The 20,820-nt window shown below is 41.9% G+C and overlaps 1 protein-coding gene across 5 annotated transcripts in view; it reads left to right on the forward strand.

Moving 5' to 3' along the window:
• Positions 1 to 20,820, forward strand: part of LOC144505132 (protein phosphatase 3 catalytic subunit alpha-like) — a 342,133-nt gene that overhangs the window by 299,676 nt on the left and 21,637 nt on the right. For 4 of the 5 annotated variants that reach the window (XM_078231023.1, XM_078231025.1, XM_078231022.1 and 1 more), the window contains 4 exons: positions 2,976 to 3,101; positions 9,056 to 9,133; positions 10,312 to 10,396; positions 17,742 to 17,839. In XM_078231023.1, the coding sequence (XP_078087149.1) occupies positions 2,976 to 3,101; positions 9,056 to 9,133; positions 10,312 to 10,396; positions 17,742 to 17,839 (387 nt within the window). Of the gene's footprint in view, positions 1 to 2,975; positions 3,102 to 9,055; positions 9,134 to 10,311; positions 10,397 to 17,741; positions 17,840 to 17,952; positions 18,040 to 20,820 lie in introns of those variants that run through there. The other variant, XM_078231024.1, reaches the window with a different exon arrangement.

Raw genomic sequence — 20,820 nt, forward strand, 5'->3', positions numbered from 1 at the left:
GTGTGGAGGACAGAGATGTCTTCCCACAGTGGTAGTTTTTCCCATGACTTGCCACCCGATTTAAATTAAATGTGCCTGCTCCTGGTGGAATCATTACATTCCACAATGGAGTGTATTTTTGTAACAAATAATAGATAGGAGCATGGCAGAAGTAATTCTAAACTTACTTTTACTAGAGAAAAGTAAGCTGAGAGAACAGTGATTTTTTAAAAAATACTTTTCCAATTCAATCAAATCAAATCCAATTCAGAGTCTCAACAAGTTAGATAGAAATCATAGAAACCCTACAGTGCAGAAAGAGGCCATTCGGCCCATCGAGTCTGCACCGACCACAATCCCACCCAGGCCCTATCCCCATATCCCCACATATTTACCCGCTAATCCCTCTAACCTACGCATCCCAGGACACTAAGGGGCAATTTAGCATAGCCAATTAACCTAACCCGCACATCTTTGGACTGTGGGAGGAAACCAGAGCACCCGGAGGAAACCCACGCAGACACAGGAAGAATGTGCAAACTCCACACAGACAGTGACCCAAGCCGGGAATCGAACGCAGGTCTCTGGAGCTGTGAAGCAGCAGTGCTAACCACTGTGCTACCGTGCCGCCACAGTAGCAATAATGCCGTACAAGTTGAGACATTTCCGATCCAGGCTGACAAGACAGGGCCTTCACACCTGTCTTGGGCCTGATCTACATAAAGAACAAACAAAGAACAGTACAGCACAGGAAACAGGCCCTTCGGCCCTCCAAGCCTGTGCCGCTCCTTGGTCTAACTAGACCAATCGTTTGTATCCCTCCATTCTCAGGCTGCTCATGTGACTATCCAGGTAAGTCTTAAACGATGTCAGCGTGCCTGCTTCCACCACCCTACTTGGCAGCGCATTCCAGGCCCCCACCACCCTCTGTGTAAAAAACGTCCCTCTGATATCTGAGTTATACTTCGCCCCTCTCACCTTGAGCCCGTGACCCCCTCGTGATCGTCACCTCCGACCTGGGAAAAAGCTTCCCACTGTTCACCCTATCTATACCCTTCATAATCTTGTACACCTTTATTAGATCTCCCCTCATTCTCTGTCTTTCCAAGGAGAACAACCCCAGTCTACCCAATCTCTCCTCATAGCTAAAACCCTCCATACCAGGCAACATCCTGGTAAACCTTCTCTGCACTCTCTCTAACGCCTCCACGTCCTTCTGGTAGTGCGGCGACCAGAACTGGACGCAGTACTCCAAATGTGGCCTAACCAGCGTTCTGTACAGCTGCATCATCAGACTCCAGCTTTTATACTCTATACCCCATCCTATAAAGGCAAGCATACCATATGCCTTCTTCACCACCTTCTCCACCTGTGTTGCCACCTTCAAGGATTTGTGGACTTGCACACCTAGGTCCCTCTGTGTTTCTATACTCCTGATGACTCTGCCATTTATTGTATAACTCCTCCCTACATTATTTCTTCCAAAATGCATCACTTCGCATTTATCCGGATTAAACTCCATCTGCCACCTCTCCGCCCAATTTTCCAGCCTATCTATATCCTGCTGTATTGCCCGACAATGCTCTTCGCTATCCGCAAGTCCAGCCATCTTCGTGTCATCTGCAAACTTGCTGATTACACCAGTTACACCTTCTTCCAAATCATTTATATATATCACAAATAGCAGAGGTCCCAGTACAGAACCCTGCGGAACACCACTGGTCACAGACCTCCAGCCGGAAAAAGACCCTTCGACCACTACCCTCTGTCTCCTATGGCGATGCCAGTTCTCCACCCATCTAGCCACTTCTCCTTGTATCCCATGAGCCTTAACCTTCTTAACCAACCTGCCATGTGGGACTTTGTCAAATGCCTTACTGAAATCCATATAGACGACATCCACGGCCCTTCCTTCATCAACCGTTTTTGTCACTTCCTCAAAAAACTCCACCAAATTTGTAAGGCACGACCTCCCTCTTACAAAACCATGCTGTCTGTCACTAATGAGATTGTTCCATTCTAAATGCACATACATCCTGTCTCTAAGAATCCTCTCCAACAACTTCCCTACCACGGACGTCAAGCTCACCGGCCTATAATTTCCTGGGTTATCCCTGCTACCCTTCTTAAACAACGGGACCACATTCGCTATCCTCCAATCCTCAGGGACCTCACCCGTGTCCAAAGAAGCGACAAAGATTTCCGTCAGAGGCCCAGCAATTTCATCTCTCGTCTCCCTGAGCAGTCGAGGATAGATGCCATCAGGCCCTGGGGCTTTGTCAGTTTTAATATTCCCTAAAAAACCTAACACTTCCTCTCTTGTAATGGAGATTTTCTCTAAAGGGTCAACACCTCCCTCCGAGACACTCCAGGTTAACACGCCCCTCTCCTTCGTGAATACCGATGCAAAGTATTCATTTAGGATCTCCCCTATTCCCTTGGGTTCTAAGCATAATTCCCCTCCTTTGTCCCTGAGAGGTCCGATTTTCTCCCTGACAACTCTGATTGGAGGAGAGGGAGGTTTCCTCCTCCAAGGCTTGATCTCATTTGCATCTTAGCCAACAGGCCGAGATGCCGCTTTTAAAAATTGCTTCATATGAATATGAAGCTTAAATGTAACCCAGTGGCCTCAACCAAGCACAGCATCCTCTTCATACTACACTTGATCTTAGAGAACAGTGATGCTAGTTTTAAAACAACAAAAGAGATTTTGGTAGTAAACTATTTAACTTGTACAGTGAACCTGGAACTGGTGGACAGAAGTACACAATTAACAAGCCTTGAACATATTTACATTTCAAAATTTCACCATTGTCTTTAAAGCACTTTGATGTTCTTGAAAAATTTTATATGATTGCTAATTACTTAATTAACTACAAGATTAGCCCAACTAAAATTAGTATAAGGACATTTTTGCAGTTGCTATTATGGTAATTACAGAAGTAACTGGTTGTGTGCTAAATTCTTTGTCACTGTCTCTCTCTACTTCATTTTAGCTGCTGTATTGAAGTATGAGAACAATGTTATGAACATTCGGCAATTCAACTGTTCTCCCCATCCCTACTGGCTACCAAATTTTATGGATGTCTTTACTTGGTCCTTGCCTTTTGTTGGTGAGAAAGGTATGTGAATAGAATTGTATGTTTCAATTCAACAAAGTCTGTCAATTTTAAAGACTAATATATAGTTATGGTAATTTCTAGTGTAATATTAGTCACTAAATTATATTGACTTTAATTCTCAGCATTTAAAATTTTGTGTTCAATTCATCCAAATTCTATAAATTAATTATGCAGTCCATTCTAATAAGTCTCCATGAAATTATCGATGAAAATTCCTATTTTCTCATTGTTAAAGAAAAGTTTCTTCTGAAAATAAAGAAAATATATTATGAAAGTTTGCTGTAAAACCTAACATGCTGACAGGCAATGGAGTGCCAAAATCTGGGAACATTAAATCTTATTCTTTCTGCAAGATATTCATGTGGACAATTCTCATGTTGTACTTTTTAATGGAATATAAAAGACGCAAGAAAAACTTAAGAATTTACAGCATTTAATTTGTAATCAGTAACATTTCATAGAACATGTCTTTATCATTCATCAACACTGAAATCACTGTTACATTATATGCTTGATCATTTATGTGGTAGGCGTCTAAAGATGTTTCCTCTCATCTATTGTCTTGGTTCTGACTTGCTACAATGAAATGAACTTGTGTCCTCTTGTTCTGTAATTACAAGCTTTGTTAAACAATATGAAATATGCTCCTTTAAAGATAAATTGATATGACTTTCTCTTTCAAGGGAAAAATTATCTGAAATTTAAGGGGATAATTAAGTTTTCATCAAAACAAGATCATTCAAAGCTATCTAGGTGATCCTGCTCATCACAGTATATTCAGGGAGGAAGTTTTTAGAAAGCAAAATTGGATAATAACGTATGGTAATTAATTATATTCCCCACTTAAGATGCAGGCTGGAATCAGGAAAACTACACCAAATGGGATTTTTGCTAAAAGCGTTTTGTTACTTGAATTGGAATAAATCACCTGGATGTAATTCACTCTGGTGTCAACATACATTTGAGTGGAAGTCAGAAAAGTGTATATAAGAAAAGTAAATTGATAGATTTTGCTTGGGGATGTTTAGCATTGTCCATCAATTTTTTAAATAACCACGGGCTGGATTTCACATTTCTCAGAGAAGTGAGAGAGGCAGAACATAAACTGAGGGGTCTGATCGCTTTCACCTTTGCTGTCACTCCGCATCCAGTCAAACGTCGAATGGGCAATTAGTGGTTGTCTGGAGGAAAGGAGGTCAGTTATCACTGTAAATAAAGCATGCTTCCTGACTGCAAAGCCTTCCCCTTGCTCCCTTCCTACCTTGTAGTTGTTATCAGGGCCAAAGGCCCAAATCTTCTGATCAGTTTCGGAACCACTGCATCCAACACTGGTTGCTATGACCAAAAACTGTCCACTTAACTTGTTGTGTTTTAAAAAAGCCAAACCTCCAATGCACCATCCAGAAGAACTCCCTCAGCGCAAGAATCCATGCAGAGATCTGCAAAGAGGATCGGCACAGAAGACACGCCCTCCCCCTTATTTTTTCTGCAGTATTCTGGGAAGTATTTTAAGGTCCATTCTTTTAATAAATGAATGTGCTCTAGCAAATGAGTGAGCGGATAAATGAGTGAGTGGATGGGTGAGTGGGTAGGCGGACGAGTGAATAGTTTGATGAGGTGGGTGAGAAGGTTGGTGGGTGAGGTGAATGGGTAGGTGGTGAGCTAAGTAAGGTGAGTAGGTGGATGAGGGGTAGTCGGGGTCTGGAGGATGGTCAAGGGTAATTGGCTTGTATCAAGTTGGTAGTTGGGTGATTGGGGGGGTTTTGTCAAGTGTAGTCGGCGGGGGGGAGGGGGGGGATAGTCAGGTGGTGGGAGGGAGATAGTCTGATGGTTGAAGGTTTGGTACATTGGTCAAGAGATGTGATTGGTGGGGGGGGGGGGCGGGGTAGGTGGTGGCTAGTAGCACAGTTACCCATGTGTTTGACCAGGGTTTAAACTGTCTTAACATTTCCTGGATAACTGTTCAGGTAAGTACTGCGGGTCAGCATGCTGCACACCAGGGAGCGGGGAACTGTCCCTTGGAAGTTTAAGCTTCCTGGAAAATTCACACACAGTTCTGTGCATCAGCACTTCCTCATTGCCCTGACCTGTATCTTCAGTCATACATTTAGTGGCCAACAATCCAGAAACTGGAAGATTTGGGCCAATGTTTCTCATGCTGTTTTAAATGTTGACAACACCTGTGAATTTGAGTTAGTATAAAAAAAGAACATAGGGTTGAATTTCATGTTGCAGCTACATTCCCAGAGTAATATAATTCAGAAGCTGGTGTGAATACATAACTTGTGTGTTCTGAGAAACTTGTGGTTCCGAGGTAGGGGTGGTGGGTGGGAATCGAGCACAATTGGCACTGTAGGCCAGGACATAATGCAGCAGAGGGATAATTCCATGGTCACAGCTAGAATTGTGCAACCCCCCGTGTTCTTAGAATCAGTCTTTAATATTCAGTAAAGGCGCAAAAAAAAAATCTTTTAAAAGTCTTGAAACATACAGATGCAGCCACCTTGTCCAACAGAATCTACTGCTTCTTTCAGCCAAGGTCTCAGCTACATGCCTTTTCTATTGCCCTTGTGCTGCCTCATAATAGCTAAAAAAACTCCAGAACGTTTTTTTATATCCGATTCCCGGAAAATGCAGCGGATGATGGCGGCACGGTAGCACAGTGGTTAGCACTGCTGCTTCACAGCTCCAGGGTCCCGGGTTCGATTCCCGGCTCGGGTCACTGTCTGTGTGGAGTTTGCACACTCTCCTCGTGTCTGCGTGGGTTTACTCCGGGTGCTCCGGTTTCCTCCCACAGTCCAAAGATGTGCGGGTTAGGTTGATTGGCCAGGTTAAAAATTGCCCCTTAGAGTCCTGGGATGCGTAGGTTAGAGGGATTAGTGGGTAAAATATGTGGGGGTAGGGCCTGGGTGGGATTGTGGTCGGTGCAGACTCGATGGGTCGAATGGCCTCCTTCTGCACTGTAGGGTTTCTATGATTCTATGATTTCTATGATGATGAAAAATTGCAGATAGTTGGGTTGTTAATAAGTTTAGTAGCTTGTTAATTAATAATTTCAAAATTGCAGGTGGGCCTTCGATTTCAACACCTTCTGTATTATCGGAGACTGGTGCGAAGACATCGGGGTAATGAGCCAACATCATTATGCCAAATTTTTCATCAGTATTTGTAGGGGGAGGGGCAGTGCACCGGATTTGGGAAAGCAAAATCCAATCCTGTGTTTGGTAGTCTTCCCAATATTAAAGATGCCGGGATCATGCAGGGGTAGATGAGCAAAGATCTCTAGATACTTCCAATCTTTGGACAAGGTCACACAAAAGCCAAAGAATGGCTTGTATCAAATGTCACTTGCGACATGGTTTGGGACACCAGTGTGTCTAGCAGGCAGAAATACGTGGTGATTTTGCACTGAAGAATGGGTCTCAGACATGCAGTTACTTGTTAACAACGTGGCATGAAATAGTAAGTTGCTTAGGAGAATGAATGCACTTTTTAAATCATCAAGAAACTGATATGTACCTCATCAATAAATTACCTAAATGTTGAAACAATCAGGGTAGAGTTAAACACACCAAAGGACCTGTCAGAGGATTAAGCTAGAGATGGACATCGAGTTTGGATTGGGATAATTGAGTGCTGGGGAGAAATTATACTTCACAAGATCCACTTTTATACAGGTAAAGGGAGCACTGGAGAACCTTTTGATTTCATGATTGATTGATGGCATGGAAAACTATAGCTTTCTGAACAATATATTATGGTTTTCTTTATATCATGCTAAGTTGCTTGAAATATATGTACTTAATTGATCACTGATAACTTAGAACCTTCAACAGAAGGATATAAAGTAAGAAAAAGTGAGTGCTGGAGATAGCTTCTCTGCCTCAAGGCCACAGTGATAGGAATGTGGACTTTTGGAGGTGTTTCCAGGGATCAGGCCTTTCATAGAGTCATTCAAGTGTTAAATGATCCCATGCTTTTAACTAGAACTTCTATTCTGCAGATTCCACAACGTTCAGACTGCAGGTGCTGAGTACATCTCAACTGACCTCATCTATGGCAGAATTCCCTCTAAAAGCTCCAAGTTGTGCCAGTCTTATCTTTTATCTGGGTTTCGTCCATGGGAAAATGCAGTTTATGAGCTATCTAAATATCACAATCTAAATTCCTTTTACTAATTTTCAGAATTTAGCTGTGCCAGGCTATAGTTAACGGCTAGCAAATTAATAAAGCTACACTATCATTATAAAAGCTATAAACATGAGAACTAGGAGCAGGAATAGGCAATTCAGCCCCTTGAACCTGCTCCGCCATTCAATACGATCATGGTTGATCTCATCTCAGCCTCAACTCCACTTTCCTGCCCATTCTCCACAATCCATTACTAATTTAAAATCTCTCCATCTCCTCATACTTACTCAATGTCCTGGCGTCCACTGCACTCTAGGGTAATGGATAACACAAATTCACAATCCTTTGAGAGAAGTAATTTCCCCTCATCTCTGTTTTAACTCTTCCAATTCTTATCCTAAAACTATGATCTCCCGCTCTAAATTACCCCACAAGAGAAAACATCCTCTCTACGTCTTCCCTGTCAATACCCTTTATCATCTTATATATCCGCATATATTCCCGTACTGGCTGAGATTATTCATGAAAGCCTGTCTTCTCAACCTTGCCACTTGCCTGAGATGTGGTGATCCTTAGGTTAAATCACCATCAGTCAGCTCTCAAGTGGTCATCCGGGATGATGGCGATGGTTGATATACTTCAACAGATTTCCTCTCATTCTTCTAAATTCAAGGGAGTATAAGTCTAAACTGCTCAAGTTCACTTTATAAGACAAACCCTCATCTCTGGAATCTAGTGAACCTCCTCTGAACTGTCGCCAAAGTAAGGGGACCAAAACTGTACACAATACTCCAGGTGTGGTATCACTTATGCCTTATACAGTTGCACCGACAAATTCCTGCTGGCAGTCTTGGTAATAAATTTGCTAATGATTTGTTAGAATTAGGCCAAAGCATGTTTAAAAAAACAGACTTTAATTAGAACCTGTTGTCATCAAGGTCCTTATGTCATCACCATGGAAACAGAAAAATGTTGTTCTTAGACTAAATCAAAGAGACGTTATTGAATAGATTTTTCAGTGTTTCTCATTTCTGGGGTATATCCGAGGAAGCTTGGATCATTTTCTGTGTAATAAACTGGACGATGCCAATCCAGGCAGGTGTAAATGCTTGTGCAAAAGGTACAACCTAAAGGACAATTGTAAACAACAATATAATCATCAGTTACACTTTGCAAACTGCTGTTCAATACTATAATGTATTAAGTCTCACTTATCCTTAAATGAAATCAAAACTGCTACCAATATGGATTCAGCTGCAAACCATCAAACAGATATTCCTAAGAAACTTCCATTTTTCTTTACAAACTAAACTCGAGTTACTAACATAAGGGTCTTATCAATTGAGCCACATGACATGGTGTTTTGATTGATATTTTTATCCTGCAATTGAGTTGATTGACTACACGGAATAGAAATGACCACAAACTTCAAATTATTTATCGGTACTGCTGTATGACTATTAGGATTTGACTCCCACTGATCATGCAACCACAACATGTGAAAAAGCAGCCAATAAGATTTAAAATGTTAATATTTGATGTTTTCAGGTTGAAATTGTTTTTTTTTTCTTTCATCATCTTTAATGTTGTCTCTCTGGACCATTTTCATTTCCCCAGACTATATGATGGTTTGGTTTACTTTGGTAAAACCACTTAGAAGTAATCAAGAACAGCCTGGAGTGACACATCCGACTTCTTTCCCTCTTATTTTGATTTTTATTGGCCTCGTTAGCATCTTTCCCAATAGAGAAGTGGAGGATGAGGTTCAAGGTTAGTTCATGGCATTGCTCAGAAATGTTTATTCAACTCTTTCCTTGTTTCAGTGACAGAGATGTTGGTGAATGTTCTAAATATCTGCTCCGATGATGAACTAATGACAGATGGAGATGAGATATTTGATGGTAGGAGCATTTTTAACATTGCAACGTACTGAATAGTTAAGAAAAAGAGCTGCTTTCATGTGGTTGAGACTTTGATTGTCTGTGAAGGTTATGGCCTATGCACAAATCTGCTTTTGGTTTAGACCAACATCAACATTCTTAACACAATACTTAAACAGAGAAATGTCCCCAGCGCTTTTTAATAAGACAAAAACTGATACAGAGCCAAATAAGAAGTTTAAAGAAAGGGTTGATCATGAGGTGAGTTTTAAGGAAGATCATGAATTTAATGAAGAAGATTACAATTTTAAATTGGGGGTGTTGGAGGAATGTGTCCAATGTACATCAGTAATCAATGTACATCAAGACCTGTAAGCAGGTCTTGGAGCAGAATAGGATATGAGCAGCACAGTTTGGATGATCTGAATTTTATGAAAGATGGAGGATGGGAGATTAGTATGGATGTGTCTAGAGATAACAAAGGGACCAATGGGAATTTTAGCAGAGGATGAGCTGAGGGAGGGCATGGATGAAAAATGTCATGGGGATTACGATAGTCCTGAGATAGAAATGACTTGGGGTCAAATAGGATCCTTGGTTACCAACAGCTTGGTTCAACCTGAGAAGGGGGTTGGAACAATTGGCAAAAGTGAAATTTGCAGCAGTGACCGAAGATGATCGCTTTAGTTTTCCCAATGTTTAACTCGAGGAAATTATAGTTCACCCAAGATTGGATGGCAGACAAACATTCTGAAGAGGTAGAATTGGACATCGCCCAGCAATATGTCAAAACTCATCTCATGTAAATGGATGATGTTATGAAGGAGGCAGCAAGATGGGGAAGAGAAGGCTAATAGTAGATCCTTGAGGGCCTCAAGAGGTAATGGTGCAGATGCCAGAAGGGAAATCATTACCAAATATGCGCTGGCTGTAATTAGCTTGGTAATAGGTGAAGAAATGAAATAATTCCTATTGAGCTGCACAATAGCAGTGAGACATTGGTGAAAGTGATGTGCATATTGGCTGGATTATGCACTTCGATGGTCACAGTGGATGGAGAGTGTAACTTTGGTTCAGGTAATGTTGGTGCAGTGGCTGACGTGGAAACCTTATTTGAGAGTTTGGCATTTTGTTCTAAGAAAGTGCAAAAATATTTAAGCTTGTATTATCTGAACCAAATTGATTTTTTTTGTTCCAAGCAAACGCAGCTGCAGCTCGTAAAGAGGTCATCAGGAACAAAATTCGAGCCATTGGCAAAATGGCTAGAGTATTTTCGGTGCTCAGGTAAGAGTTCATAAAGTCATATATTCTCAGAGATTTTTCAGATAGTCTTTTGTTCTTATTCAAGTACTTTTCAATAATCTGTAAGATGTGCACTCCAACACTGTAATTGTTGAAGGACTTCAAAAGATGCAAATAAAATATTCACAAATGATGATTTTAAAAAACTGTTCCATCATTTTATTAAATATTTTTGCAGTTAATCCACTAATTGGATATTTTTTGAATATCATTTTTGGAGATAACACGCAAGAGTAAATTTGGTATTAAATAATTTTAAAATATTCTATTGCTTACTCAAACATATGTTAAGAATGTTGCAAGTGGCAGTCAAAGCACTACTTGGATTTAGCATGCTATTATTGTTATATTTGAAATGGACTGCTCTAACAGGCTCCTAGATAAACATCTTAGTCAACACAAATCAATATTTGATGTATATTCAGTATGTGTAAATTTGTGTGCGTAGTAAGCAGAACGTTTTAAACTATACTTGACTGTGCATGTATTTCTCATGTTCAGAGGTGTGGATGATTATTTTCCTATATTAGATATGCATACTATTATGGAAATTACAGAAGGAAGTCATTCCGTTTACTACACCCTGTGTTGATTCCTTAACTGGAACCATTTACTATTTCCCTGTCATATATATCACTATATCTATATTGTTACTCTTCAAATACTTACCCAGTTTGATTTTTAATGATAGATGGGGCAAAATTTTAACTGCCAAGGAGAGGGAGCTCTGGTGTGGGTTGGGGTTAAAACTCTGAAAAGTGGCATCAGGTTGAGAACCCAATATGATTCCACCTATCTCCTGGTTTAACCAGCACCCATTTGGAGACAAGCTTCAAACTATTGTGGAGCTGTTAGTCAGTCACATAAATATAGAAATAAGCAGTTAGTTGTGAATTTAACCCAGCATTCATAAAAAATAGGAGCAGAAGTAGGCCATTCAGCTCATCGAGTCGGAAACAGCCAGGGAGCTGTGTGGAATTCATCCAGGGTTGACATAGTGACAGTCATTGTTTACTGAAACTGACACATTGAAAAACCTTTGAACAGTGAAACTCGATAACTGCTGGGCTGTCTATGTGCAAAGTTTGTGTTCACAGCATTTGTTCTTTGAGACAGATTGCACTAGTTCACAGGTGACTGTCAGGAAAACATGTAGTTTTAAGGAATTTATATTTGCATTGTTAAATTTAAAAAAGTATCGATTTAAGTGGGTTTTATTTAGTGTTTCTGTGTAAGGAAGGGTAAACCGACAGTTTGATTAATGCTGGACAAAAGCGTTAGTATGTAGGGGGGTTTGGTCAGCCCAAACTCTGTTTCTGTTGTACTTAGAGAGGGTTACGGCATGAAAAATAAACACAGAAGTATAAAGTCATTGCTTAGGTCACCGCTAGGGTAGGAATGCTTTTTGAGTTTAGTTTTAGTTGTATTTATAGCAGTTAGGACTAGGAAGTGCGAGGGTCAACAGCTCTCAGCTCTGCTACAAGTAGAAAAACCATATCATAGAGTAAGATGCAAAAAGCAAGCTCCAGTTAGTTCTAGAAACCAGGAAATGGAAAAGAAGCTCCAGAAATATTGAAGTAAAAAGGATCAAAGATAAACTGCCTTTGGAACAGAATAATGTTCATGAAAGTTAAAGTCGGACCAAATGTTATGATTGCTTCAGATATGTGGCTTGGATGTAGCCAACCTCATCAACTCTTCAATAGCTACTTGTAGTAAGGCATTCAATGTTCATAGACTTGTCAAATGATACAGCATGGCAGGAGGCCATTTGATCCATTGTGTGCGTGCCAGCTCTTTAAAAGAGCTGTCCAGTTAGCTCCACTCCTTTGCACTTTGCCCATATTTCTGTTAATTTTGCTATATTCAAGCGTTTATCCAGACTTCTTTAGCAAATTATTATTGAAACCATTTCCACTACTCTTTCAGCTAGTCTATTCCATATCATAACTCATTAAGTAAAAGAATTTCCTCAGATTGCATATGGTTCTTTTGTCAGTTATTGAGCATTCTCTCACTGGAAACATTTTCCCTTTCAAAACCCTTCATGATTTTAAACACCACTATCAAACATTTCCTTTATCTTCTCTGCCCTAAAGAGAATGGCACAGCTTCTCTAGTCTCTCCATGTAACTGAAAGCTTTCATCCAGGCACTATTCTAGTAATCATCCTCTACATTCTTTCTAAGGCCCTGACATCCTTCCTAATTGTGGTGCCCAGAATTTGACACGTTAATTCTGCTGAGGTTTAACCAGCATTTTATTAAGATTTAGCATAACTTCCTTGCTTTCGCCTTTATTTAGAAATTATGCCAAAGGCCCTGTATGCCTTTGTTAATAACCTCAATTTATCCTGTCACCTTCAACTCTTGGATACATACACCTCAAGTTTCTATGATCTTGCACCTCTGTTAAAATTGTACCATTTGGTTTATATTGCCTCTCTTCGTTCTTCTGATCAAAGTAAATCACTTCATACTTCTTTGTGCCACATGTCCATCCATTTCACCAGACTATCAATGTCCTCTTGAAGTCTATTACTAACTTTCTCCTTGTTTACTACACTTCCAAGTTTCAAAGAACAAAGAAAATTACAGCACAGGAACAGGCCCTTCGGCCCTCCAAGCCTGCACCGACCATGCTGCCCGACTTAACTAAAACCCCCTACACTTCCGGGGACAATATCCCTCCATTCCCATCTCATTCATGTACTTGTCAAGACGCCCCTTAAAAGTCACTACCGTATTCGCTTCCACTACCTCCCCCGGCAACGAGTTCCAGGCACCCACCACTCTCTGTGTAAAAAATCTGCCTCGTACATCTCTTTTAAAACTTGCCCCTCGCACCTTAAACCTATGCCCCCTAGTAATTGACTCTTTTACCCTGGGAAAAAGCTTCTGACTATCCACTCTGTCCATGCCTCTCATTATCTTGTAGACTTCTATCAGGTCTCCCCTCAACCTCCGTCGCTCCAGTGAGAACAAACCAAGTTTCTCCAACCTCTCCTCATAGTTAATGCCCTCCATACCAAGCAACATCTGGTAAATCTTTGTGTACCCTCTCCAAAGCCTCCACATCCTTCTGGTAGTGTGGCGACCAGAATTGAACACTATATTCCAAGTGCGGCCTAACTAAGGTTCTATAAAGCCAATTTTTAAACTCAATACCCCAGCCGATGAAGGCAAGCATGCCGTATGCCTTCTTGACTACCTTCTCCACTTGCATTGCCACTTTCAGTGACCTGTGTACCTGTACACCCAGATCCTTTTGCCTATCAACACTCCTGGCAAAGGGATCTGGGTGTCACCTGAAAACTTCAAGTTGTGCTCTCTACCCGCAAGCCCAAATAACTAACGTATATAAAACAACAATGGATGTGGTATCGAACCCTTGGAAATATCACTTTTATCTCACTCTAATCTAAAAATATCAATTCACTGCAGCTCTCTTTTCTATACTTTAGCCAATTTTTCTCTCCAGATAGCTACTGTGCATTTCAATTTTGTAAGAAGTCTCACAACACCAGGTTAAAGTCCAGCAGGTTTATTTGGTAGCAAAATCCACTAGCTTTCGGAGCGCTTGCTGCTCCTTCATCAGGTGAGTGGGAGTTCTATTCACAAACGGGGCAAATAAAGACACAAACTCAATTTACAAAATAATGGTTGGAATGCGACTCTTTACAGGTAATCAAGTCTCAAAGGTACAGACAACTGGTTGTTGAAAGTGAAGACATTGGGTCCAGGATGGTCCTGGACCACAATGTTTTCGCCTTCAACAGACAGTTCTTCATCCAGACACATGGAACAGCCATGGGAACCAAAGTCGTACCTCAATATGCCAACATCTTCATGCACAGGTTCGAACAAGACCTCTTCACCGCACAGGACCTTCAGCCCCTGCTATACATTAGATACATAGATGACATTTTCTTCCTTTGAACTCATGGTGAACAATCATTGAAACAACTATATGATGACATCAACAAGTTCCAACCCACCATCAGACTCACCATGGACTACTTTCTGGAATTGGTTGCATTCTTGGACACACACATCTCCATCAAGGACGGTCACCTCAGCACTTCACTGTACCGCAAGCCCACGGATAACCTCACGATGCTCCACATCTCCAGCTTCCATCCTAAACACGTTAAAGAAGCCATCCCCTATGGACAAGCCCTCCGTATACACAGGATCTGTTGAGATGAGGAGGATCGCAACAGACACCTCCAGACGCTCAAAGATGCCCTCATAAGAACAGGATTTGGCACTCGATTCATCGATTGACAGTTCCGACGCACCACAGCGAAAAACTGCACCGGCCTCCTCAGAAGACAAACACGGAAGACGGTGGGCAGAGTACCCTTCGTCGTCCAGTACTTCCCCGGAGCGGAGAAGCTGCGACATCTTCTCCAGAGCCTTCAACATGTCATTGATGAAGACGAACATCTCGCCAAGGCCATCCTCACACCCCCACTTCTTGCCTTCAAACAACCACACAACCTCAAACAGACTGTTGTCCGCAGCAAACTACCCAGCCTTCAGGAGAACAATGACCACGACACCACACAACCCTGCCACAGCAACCTCTACAAGACGTGCCGGATCATCGACACGGATGCCATCATCTCACGTGAGAACACCATCCACCAGGTACAAGGTACATACTCTTGCTACTCGGCCAATGTTGTCTACCTGATACGCTGCAGGAAAGGATGTCCCGAGGCATGGTACATTGGGGAGACCATGCATACGCTACGACAGCGGATGAATGAACACCGCTCGACAATCACCAGGCAAGAGTGTTCTCTTCCTGTTGGGGAACACTTCAGCGGTCACGGGCATTCGGCCTCTAATCTTCAGTAAGCGTTCTCCAAGGCGGCCTTCACGACACACGACAGCGCAGAGTCGCTGAGCAGAGACAGATAGCCACGTTCCGCACACATGAGGACGGCCTCAACCGGGATCTTGGGTTCATGTCACACTAACTGTAACCCCCATGATTTGCCTGGGCTTGCAAAATCTCACTAACTGTCCTGTCTGGAGACAATACACATCTCTTTAACCTGTGCTTAACGCTCTCTCCACTCACATTGTCTGTACCTTTGAGACTTGATTACCTGTAAAGACTCGCATTCCAACCATTATTTTGTAAATTGAGTTTGTGTCTTTATACGCCCTGTTTGTGAATAAAACTCCCACTCACCTGACGAAGTAGCAGCAAGCGCTCCGAAAGCTAGTGGCTTTGGCTACCAAATAAACCTGTTGGACTTTAACCTGGTGTTGTGAGACTTCTTACTGTGTTTACCCCAGTCCAACGCTGGCATCTCCACATCATCACTTCAATTTTGCCAGCAGGTGTTCTAATAATCCTACATGAGAAAATGTTGTCTTTGCCTCTTGTTATTGATCTACCAGGCAGTGAAAACCTTCACTATTTACCCCAAAATATCTTTCCTAATTTGGAAAATCTCCTCAGGTCATCCAATTTCAACCATAACTACAATCTATTACATCCGCTATATAACTTAAGTGAATCTTTGCTGTGACCTTTCCATGGCTCTTTCCTATCATGGGATTCCAAAACTGCACAGAATACTCCAATTTGCAATACATTTTACCAGGTCTATCTGACACATTTTTTGTGATTTCGATGTGAAGCAAACATTAACACATTAGCACTGTAATGATCGTACAATCATTGAATGGTTACAGCAGAGAAGGTGGCTACAGTTTCATGGGATAAAAAATCATATTGACATTCTAATCACTATTTACACAATAAGTGTTTTATTTTTCACAAAACTGTTCAAGCCACCTACACTATTTGGTGAAATCAGGTCACTTCTATTATATCTGTCCAAAGTCAAGTTGTGCTATCAGGTTCTGCAGGGAACAGAATTTCAACCAAACCCTGAAGTGAGGAATAAGAGTTGAAATCATCTTTGTATTCCTTCTCCAACATGACGTCAAGATTTAGAAATGTAATTTCTTGTTGAATAGTTAAATGATTTAGAGGGATGTATGCCAATTGTAAATTATAATGGAGTGTGCTCTAACATTAAATCTTTGTTGATAATCTAAACAAACATTTGTGTGTTGCAAATGTAGGGTACAATTTAATACCCTCCACTGAGGTGACATTGCAGGTGGGAAGGGCATTTAATCAGGTGGGGGGGTGCGATGATGACCCCTGCCATCTTGGACACAAAGGCTTGTTGGACAGCCTTTCTGCCCTTCCCCCAATTGAAGCCCTTGAGTAGGTACTTAATGTCCACTTAAGGGCTTCATCCTGCCAACCAACAGTGGGAAGGCAAGGCAGTCGCAATGCAGAAAGCCTATAAAGTAAGTCCTGTTGCTTGTGAGCTCCCAGGTGGATCCATTGTTGTCAGGCACTCGATGCCTGATTGAGTGACCCAGCATCAAGACAATGGGAAGTGGGAACCTCTGAGAAGGACCCCCTTTGCACTTGCTGCTGACCCCGTCCTCCCCTTCTCTGGTGACCCACAAGTCCCAGCCTGTCCTCACTCACCTGTGGCCTGGGTTCCACAATGATCCTAGGTCTTTCCCCCAGGTGCTGCCGGGAATGGTTGTGGCTGGCAGCATTCAGAGGCCGGGATTTCTGTCCCTGGGGTCCTTGATCCCAGGGAAGGCCAGCCGCTGGCCTGATTGACATTTAATTTCAGTGGGCCTTGCCCAAAGGAGGCTTAAACAAAGCTTTTGCTGGCCCTCCAGCTGGCAGGCAATAGATACTCTGAATCATAGAATCGTACAGTGCAGAAGGAGGCCCATCCTGTCTGCACCGACCACAATCCCACCCAGGCCCAATCCCTATAACCCCCATGCATTTACCCTAGCTAGTCCCCCTGAGGACTAAGGGACAATTTAGCTTGGCCAGTCTACCAAACCCGCACATCTTTGGACTGTGGGAGGAAACTGGAGTACCCGGAGAAAACTCGCACAGACATGGGGAGAACGTGCAGACTCCACACAGACAGTCACCCAAGCCGGGAATTGAACCCAGATCCCTGGCGCGCTGAGAGGCTGCAGTGTTAACCACTGTGCCACCGTACCACCCATATTACATGCTCAGTTGACAATCAACTTGACTTTGATTATTCTGAAACCAATTGGTTGAAGAAATCATGAGTGGAACTCGAGGGAATGGGCACTATTTTTGTGACAATTAATCTCCATGCAATCATGGATTCAGGAATCCTGTTTTACAATTTTACAGTAAGTGGCTCACTTGAGTCTATAATTGACGGAGGTTTAAAGAAGGTGAAACACAGTAAAAAAAAATCACACTTCTCTGGTCTGTTTTTCAGAGAGGAGAGCGAGAGTGTTTTAACTTTAAAAGGCCTGACTCCAACCGGTATGCTGCCCAGTGGAGTGCTGTCTGGAGGCAAACAGACCTTACAAAGCGGTTGGTGTGCTTTGCAGTCCGTTCTTCCTAATGCTTTACTGTGCCTGAGTGACAAGAAACTTTTGTTATTGTTTGGTGATTCTTATTGGGATGATTTAAAAATTCTCTTTCAGGTTGTCTTCTGAGGATTTTTAATTTTTGAACGTAAAGACGTCCACAAAGTAATTGTTCTCTATTATAAGCAGAGTTAAGCCAATGAGGTAAATCTGTACGGTTATTTGATGTATTGAATGCCAATGAGATTTATTTACATAGGATATGAAGTATCTTATTGACTTGTACAAAATATGGACAATTTTAAAAATGTTTGCTGCTTTCTGCAAGTATATCGCACACAATTATGTTCTTGAGAAAGCTCATGCAGAAATTAAGAATTCACAATTTCAGGAACGGTAGAAACAAACCCATGTTTTGTCACTCTGTGGTACAGCATGTCAGCACGTTATTGCATTATGCCATTGGGCTGCCCCTACATGACTAGGATTTTAGTACCAATAGAGTGTAATTATTCTGGGGGGGGCTGGATAGTGGAAGATAGCTTTGGAAGGAGAATTTTCTAATAATGAAGGTTGTTGGCACCATATCTGCCAATAATTTATTTTATAGTAATGCAAAATGTAAGTCAGCCACAGGGTGCCTTTACATCTTAGCAATGAACATTAGATCAGGGCCATAAATTTAATTATGGACAACCGACATTGGAAATGTGATAGGTACAATGGTTGATATCTCTCCCAAGTTCAACAACAAATATACTTAAAATTTTAAACCAGTGTTGCAAGGGTGGAGCTCACTCCATCAATATTGGTGCAATCTGTTCCTCCGTGTTGTGGTATATATCAGCCCTCCTGACTTCAGTCATTGCTCTTTCTACTAAGTCTAAACCATGATACTTTACTTAAATGCCATTTCTTCCTCTTGACTGAAAAAGTAAATGGGTGATCACGTTACTCTTGTTTTCTTCATAACACTCAATAGGTTTTGTGTCAAAAATTTAATGAGTTATTTTTGAATAAGTAAATTACGAGTCTACTTTTTTTTTAACTGGTCCTCGCCAGTTGGGTGGACAGTGTTCCATTGCACTAGCAGATAAGTGGGTGGCACGTTGACATTCTATTACATTGTGCCACAAAGTGGCCAGGTTCATTTTGGTACCAGCAATACTTTGTGCATTAATTTTTCAATCACAATTCAATAAAGAGGCTGGGGAGGCAGTGAGTACAGGCAAGGTGACTGTCCCCTGGAATCATGAGAGGGTCTACCAGGCCACTTCTGTGAACTTTCCAGTTACACAGCCTTTGAGTAACATTAGCTATAGGTTGGGATCCCACCAGCAGTGGTTGGTTCGGCTAGTCTAAGTGTATGGTGTGGAGAATTGCACAAGGGAAGAAATAAAATGACTTAAAGTTACAAGAGTATGTTTCCAAATGACCATAGATATAGCCCGTTGGTAATTTTTTCGAATGAGTCGTTTGAGTATAGGGATAGGGATGTTTTGCTGCAATTGTATAGGGCATTGGTGAGGCCACGACTGGAATATTGCGCACAGTTTGGTGTCCTTATCTGAGGAGGAATGTCCTTGCTATAAAGGGAGTACAGCGAAGGTTTACCAGGCTGATTCCTGGGATGGCAGGTCTGTTATATGAGGAGAGACTAAGTCGGTTAGGATTATATTCACTGTAGTTTAGAAGAGTGCGAGGGGATCTCATAGAAACTTATAAAATTCTAACAGGATTACACAAGGTAGATTCAGAAAGAATGTTCCCAATGGTGGGGGAGTCCAGAACTAGCTGTCAATGTTTGAGGATAAGGTGTAAACCTTTTAGAACTGAAGTGAGGAGAAATTACTTCACCCAAGGGTGGTGAATGTGTGGTATTCACTACCACAGAATGTAGTTGAGGCCAAAACGTTGTCTGATTTCAAGAAGAAATTATATATAGCTCTTGGGGCTTAAAGGGATCAAGGGATAGGGGGGAAGTGGGGAATCAGGATATTGAATTCGATGATTAGCCATGGTCAAAATGAATGGTGTAGCAGGCTCAAAGGGCTGAATGGCCTACTTCTGCTTCTAATTTTTATGTTTCTATTTATAGTAGAAACATAATTTTGCATAAACCGTGTAAAAAAGACTTTATTCAATTTGTTCACACCTTACAGTGACCTGATCTTGCAAAAGACCAAAGTTTTGCATTGAAAAAGCCAGAGGTCATCCAGACAGTTTTCTTAGTGTTGTGCTGCATGAGTATTGTCTTGACATTCAAGAAGTAACATGGGGTGAGATTCTCCCAGCCACGTTTCCCACCAACGGGAGGTGATGCGGTATTTACTAGCGATGAGATTTTCTGGTCCCACCGCTGTCAATGGGAATTGCCATTGACGTCACCCCATGCCGCCCGGTTGCATTGCCGACAGGACTGGAGAATGACACCGGCGTGAATGGCCGGAAAATTCTGGCCATGGTTTCTTTGACTCGTCTACCACAAGAAGCGGTGGCCTTTTGGTACCATCCATTTTGGCACAGCTGTGACACATTCCTTGCTCGTCTTTCCACTATTACTTTCTACCCTCTTTTGCTTTAAACATCTAAGAGCAGTCTGAGCATTCAAGATGTGACAAGACCATTATGGGTCAATAATCTATCATTGCTGCCATCACTGCCACACCTTAAAGCATGGAAGATGATGTTGTGCCTTATCTTGAATCAGTCCAGGCTTGCGTTGCTGCAGGTGAATTCCATGCACCCGAGCATCTTTGCCAGGTTGACTCCTCGCTCCTGCAGGATTGGACCAGAGATTAGTATGGTCTCTGCTCAGGCCACCTTGAACCACATTAGCAGAGTTTCTTCAGCGTTGAAATACGTAACCATTCTCTTTTTCTCCCTTGCTGGAGAGGGTATTTGTTTGCTGAACCAAGATGTTCGTTTGTGTTTCATAACGGTGGACAAGCTTGATGGCGGAATCGCTCACTCCTTTGCGATGTC

This window comes from Mustelus asterias, chromosome 16 (assembly GCF_964213995.1).
Source record: "Mustelus asterias chromosome 16, sMusAst1.hap1.1, whole genome shotgun sequence".
Taxonomy (NCBI): domain Eukaryota; kingdom Metazoa; phylum Chordata; class Chondrichthyes; order Carcharhiniformes; family Triakidae; genus Mustelus; species Mustelus asterias.